General features: G+C 43.7%; 1 protein-coding gene across 1 annotated transcript; it reads right to left on the bottom strand.

Annotated features, from left to right (window-relative positions):
- Positions 1-3,751: 3,751 nt before the first annotated feature.
- On the bottom strand, positions 3,752-5,530 carry LOC138881042 (uncharacterized). Its single transcript, XM_070161242.1, has 2 exons — positions 5,270-5,530; positions 3,752-3,823 (listed from the first exon to the last, which is right to left on the bottom strand). The coding sequence occupies exons 1-2, from the start codon at positions 5,528-5,530 to the stop codon at positions 3,752-3,754; spliced, it is 333 nt and encodes a 110-aa protein (XP_070017343.1).
- Positions 5,531-5,802: the final 272 nt, after the last annotated feature.

Raw genomic sequence — 5,802 nt, 5'->3', positions numbered from 1 at the left:
CAAGCAAACAAAATAAGACCCACCCTTTAAGAGAAAATCCAAGAATTTTCAGCTATCCTAAAGTAACCTCAACTAGCATCAATTGGGACTAACAATTTCCCTCAATATAATTGAATCATTAACAACATTTAACCTTTGAAAAAACATGGATCAAGTGTGACACAAGAGCATCAAGAGTTGACTCATTACATCAAAAAACTCTCTCAATTACTTTGGTCATTGTGGAACCCAAACTCACACATCCTCAACTCTCCCTAAGCAAACCTCACCTTTTTTAGTATTGGCACACAAATCGAGGTTAATGGAAATCCACTCATCTCTCTCAAGAAAAAGTCACAAGTCTGGCTCTAAGTACCATATGTCTGCCCCTCATATGAGTATCCACTAATGTAAGCATCATTCGACTCAAGATCATATTGGGGTTTTGTGGAGTCATTGTGAAGGCTTTTGGTTCAGGGCAGGGAATGTTTTGATCTAAGTGGGTTCCATCTTCCCTTAAGCACTTCTTTTGATTCATTTGGCACACATTCTCTTGACTCTTTGAGTCATCTCACTTTTTTTTCTAAGGGTTTATAGAGACACATTGTCACTCTTTCTCATGAAATTCAAACCTTTTCTCCTTTTTCAACTTTTCACACCTTTCATTCTTTGCTTTTCTTGAATCCCTTTTTATTCTTTTTCACATTGAGCATCTTTTTTTTATTGCCTTTCCTTTTATTCATTTTTGTGCCTTTTACCACTTTGTTGCCATCCTCGTCTCTCCCCCCAAACTTATACTTTTGTCATGTGCTCAAGGAAAGATCGGGTGCCAATCGAGGGTATCTTGTAGAACGGTTATAGGATTGTATCATAGTTCTTGAAAGAAATAGGTATAAGGCTCAAAAGGGGTTAACTAGGGATCATATCATTGGTAGGCTATGGAATTGTTCAAACAATCATTTGGATCAAGGAGAGCCTATAATCACTTCTTCAAGTCAAATTTCACTTAAGATTTCGCCTCAACAAACATTCAGGGCACGTTATAGACCAGTGGCTCGGGACTTGGACTCGCAATTCGATTTCTCACCACACAAGCTAAAGGATAGCTAAAGACATAGAGTTGAGGGCCCACAACAACCTTAGATACGATTTGAGCTCACAATGGTCCCGAAAAACCACTTGATGATTATCGGTCAACACAAGAGTCCCAAGGTCACGACTTTTACCATCCTAAACACAACATTTTGTCTTTGACCATGGAATCAAAGGCAAATGTGCTAGGCCCAAGTGAAGCTTTGATTGAGGTATCCTTAACTATAAACTACTAAAAACAAAAACAAAAACGGACTCAAACCCATAAGAAGGTTGTCACGCCATCCATCATTGGGAAGAGCCACCTGGTTCATAAAACACTCCACCTTTGGAAACAACCATGGCATTAAGAAAATCAAAGGCTTATTGGAAACGTCCAAAACAAAACAAAAGCTACGAACATAAATAAGACGCTAAAAAAGGAAAAAAATTTGCGAAAATAGAACGAATATATACAATTGGGGATTTGAATATACAACGGGGATAAATATATACAATGATGTAACTTTATATATACATACCCAAAGAGAGATGAAAAATGCGATAAAAGTAACTAAATATCAAATTATATACAAACCAAATGTGAAAATCAAGAAAGCATAAAATGAATCAATATATACAGTCATCCAAAAATGTAGGGTGCATCCCCTCAAATAAAAGCTGGCATTGTCCCCAATGCCAACTAGTCCAAATAAGCAAACAAAATAATAGAAAAAGGATATGTAGACTCCCTAAGCCCTGTCGGTCTGCATAGGATCATGGATGGTCCCTGGGTCCTCTGTTTGCTCGGAAACCTCAGACTGGTTCTTGGTATCCTGCTGCTCAACTGCTGGGACCTGGGACTGGACAGGCTCTGGATCTAGTACACCCTGTAGCTGACTGGAGGAAGTCTCTGCTGGGTCCGCCAACTGTATGATAGCATCATCGGCTCTAGGAATCACCCTCTTCCTTTTCGGAGGTCGCTGTGACTACTCCGGCTGTGGCTCAGCTGTTGGAACTGGGTCCTCAAACAATAGGTCTAAAGGCAGCTGGTCTACCTTCAACTTGTCAATATTCGCCCGCAGATTCTTCACGGACTCCTTGGAGGCCCGTGTCTTTCGCAGCTTCTTATGCTCCTTAGCAAGCTCCTTGAAAGCCTTGCTATGCGAATCAACTGCCTTTGCCAATGCATCTTGGGTAGTGAGGATTTTCTTCTGGTTCTCAAGAATATCTTTCAAAGCATCCCCAATGGATTGTGGTACCTGTGCTGGCTGAGGTGCTGACTGAGCTGCAATAGTGATGGTCAAGGTGGACAACTTGGATGAAGCAGTATACATCCAGTTGTTGATACTCTGAAGCGTCTGACACAATCGGTGGGCAGTGATAGGATGGGCCCGAGAAGATGGGATCTCTGGTCCTGCTGATGTGGAAGGGCCAGGAGGAATCTCAGTAGAAGTAGAGGCAGGCTCAGCGGGGGCCTCTACCGGAACTGGCTCTTCAGACTGGCCAGTTGGGGGAAAAGCAGGGGCTTTGTATTTCTTATCCTTGGGGTTGTCATTCCCCTTCACGTTATACCAGGAGAACGTGGCTGTCGCCTTGACTTTGATGTCGTATGGCCTCTTGTCCAACCCCAAGTCCCAGAAGTACATAGTGAGGGTTTTGGAGAAAGGGTAGTTCCGGTCATGCTCGGTACCCACTATAGAAATGATTTGGGACATCACATTCCCCATGTTGATGGGGTACCCTGCCATAGTGGAAGCAACCAAAACAGCCCGGTGGAGAGGAAGAGTCTGGGCATGGGTAGTAGGATCTAACCGACTGCACACAAATGTCTCCCAACCCCTCGCCTCAAAGTTTAGGGTCCTCCGTAGTATTTTGACCCCAGCTGTCAACCAATCAGGAATGGTACCCGGGATTGCCAGGTACTGAGCTAACCATGGACGTACCTCCACTCCCAACTCCATCTTTGCCATATAAAGAGACTCATCCTCCTCGTTGAAACCCAGATATTCGTTGAGCGACTTTCCGTCAAACAACACCTTGAGGTTCCGAACCTTGGTCACTTTGGAGTCTTTTAAGATGTGGGCTACATTACAATAGAACTCTTTGACCAAGTGTTCGTTGGCGTCCACACAGGCATCTAAAAAGTGTTCCCAACCTATTCTAGTTCTGAATTGTCTCTACACGTCATGGTTATGGGGTAAAAGATCTATGTCAAAGAAACTCTGCTCCGGTATTAATTTTCTCACCGGCCACCACTCCCTAAATTTGTGGTATGCCACCTAGCTCACGAACCTATCCTCCCAAACTTTGGGTTTCCTAGTTCGGGCAATGCCCCCAACCTGAGGCTCACCCCCCTCAAATACCTCATCCCCTTGCACTTCCTCCTCACCTCCGTCTGCACCCTCCCCAGATAATGAAGCTGTGGGGAGGTGGAGTATTCATCACCGCCGGCTGCTGAGCCCTCAGACGACTCAGTAGAAACATGCCCTGGTGCTTGGGTAGTGGGTGATGAGGGAGTGGTATCTCTATGTATGGCCCTCTCCGGATATGGGATGTATTCTGGGACTGAGTCCGAAGAGATTTCCCGAGAGGGCTCGTACTTACTCCCCGACATGTCAATGGCTCTGTCAGCCGCTTTTATGGCCTTCCTCATGTTCTTTATGTTTTGACGAGCCTGGGGAGTGAGTTTAACCATTTTCTATTTTCCACCCCAAGAAGACTCACCTCTGCCGGGTTGTTTGGAGTCTTTTCCTCTTTGTTTAACAATTATCTGCAAACACAATCACCTTACATTGTTAGTATCAATAGAAGCAGTGAGCAACATTTATGTAGAAAGAATTGCAGACAAAATTGAAAAGTTGCAGCCATGTTGTAGAAACAACCTAGTGCGGACCACACAAAATGGAGTGAGGCCACACAGGGACCACCGCGGACCGCACAATAAAAACTGCGGTCCACACAAGGATGGGGTTCAGACTACACTTCCTCTGAATCTGACCAGTGTGGCCCGCACAAAATGGTACAGCGACCACACTAGGCCAGTTTGGACGGCACAATATGTAGTGCGGCCGCACTGACCAAGAGTAATCTTTCTAAAGTTTGTCAACGCGGTCCACAAAAAGTAGTACTGCAGACCGCACTAGGTCACTGCGGACCACACAAAAGTGACCGCGGTCCACACAGGGTGCCCAGCAGTGGCACTGAGTTAGGGTTCTTAGATTTTGCTCTTAAGTTCAACTTTTGCTAATTTATGTCCCTACATATTTACCCAGTCCATAAAACTCATTAAGTCCTCATAAATCAGCATTACAACCAATCTAACCCAGCTAGCGAACTAATTACGGGAGGAACAAGAATTATAAGCTAAGAAAAATTGAAAATAAAATGAAATTGATAGAATTGAAACAAGAAAATGGAAAATTATGTTACTTGTTGTTAGATGAAGTAAGGACTGATCGATGCAAGCAGTTAATTATAAGAAGATAGGAAGATGAACAATGCTCTATGCTTCTGAGAGTTAAAATTATGAAAAGGATAAAAGGGGGTCCCCAGGGTCTATTTATAGAAAAGCCCCTGGGGCCCAGTCTCACCTACCTGTGCGGACCACACAAAATGGACCGCGGTCCGCACTGGGTTGTTATGATCAAGCTTGGCCCAGTATCCCACTGTGGTCCACACAAAACAGACCGCGGACCGCACAAAGTGTAGTGTGGTTGCAGTGGCAAACTTCAGAGAGGTATCATTTTGGCCTTCAGCAGTGCGGACCGCACAAAGTGTAGTGTGGCCGCACTGGCAACTTCAGAGACTGAACAATTTCTTTACTATGTCTTGCACTGCATCAACACAATTCCTGCAACATCTCGCAACCAGTTAGCCCAAAAATCAATCCTATACTACAAAGAAAATCAAAGAAAACAAGAAGAAAAACACGTGGGTTGCCTCTCAAGAAGCGCCTGATTTAACATCGCAGCACGACACATGTTACCACAATATCACTTGAGATGAAGGAGTGCCACCACGTGGCTGTCATCAAACTTTCCAAGATAATGCTTTACCTGGTGCCCATTAACTCTAAAGACTTCACCATTTTTTTTTTCAAATCAAGAGCACCAAAAGGGGTCACAAACACAACTTCAAACGGTCCACTCCATTTAGATTTGAGCTTTCCCGGAAACAGATGTAATCGGGAGCTGAACAAGAGAACCAAATCACCTACGTTGAACTCCTTTCCACGAACATATTGGTCATGAAGGTACTTCATCTTGTCCTTATACAAGGACGAACTGGAATAGGCATGGAATCTAAATTCATCGATTTCATTGAGTTGTTCAACACGAAGATTAGCTGTAACATCCCATTCAAGATTCAACTTCCTCAAAGCCTGCATGGCCTTGTACTCTAACTCAATCAGAAGATGGCATGCTTTCCCAAACACCAACCGATATAGAGACATCCCAATCGGAGTTTTGTAAGCCATCTGATAAGCCCATAGAGCATCATCCAACTTCTTCGACCAATCGGTCCTATTTGCATTGACCATCTTTGACAAGATACTTTTGATTTCTCTATTGTAGACTTCCACTTGACCACTAGCTCGAGGATGATAAGGGGTCAAAACCTTATGATTGACACCGTACTTGGAAAGCAATATGTCAAAATCTTTATTGCAAAAGTGAGACCCCTCTTCACTAATAATCGCACGAAGAGTGCCAAACCTTGTGAAAATGCTCTTTTTAAGAAATGCAACAA

The sequence above is a fragment of the Nicotiana sylvestris genome, chromosome 11, assembly GCF_000393655.2.
Source record: "Nicotiana sylvestris chromosome 11, ASM39365v2, whole genome shotgun sequence".
NCBI lineage: Eukaryota > Viridiplantae > Streptophyta > Magnoliopsida > Solanales > Solanaceae > Nicotiana > Nicotiana sylvestris.
The sequence above is the reverse complement of the archived record's forward strand: the minus strand, read 5'-3'. Positions and strand labels throughout refer to the sequence as shown.

Bases quoted from the DNA above. Each gene is read 5' to 3' on its own strand.
- LOC138881042 (XM_070161242.1), bottom strand. From the start codon at position 5,530: ATGGCTTACAAAACTCCGATTGGGATGTCTCTATATCGGTTGGTGTTT. The intron at 3,824-5,269 runs GTAGGTGATTTG...TTGTGTTTGCAG, and splicing joins TTCGTGGAAAGGAGTTCAAC to ATAATTGTTAAACAAAGAGG.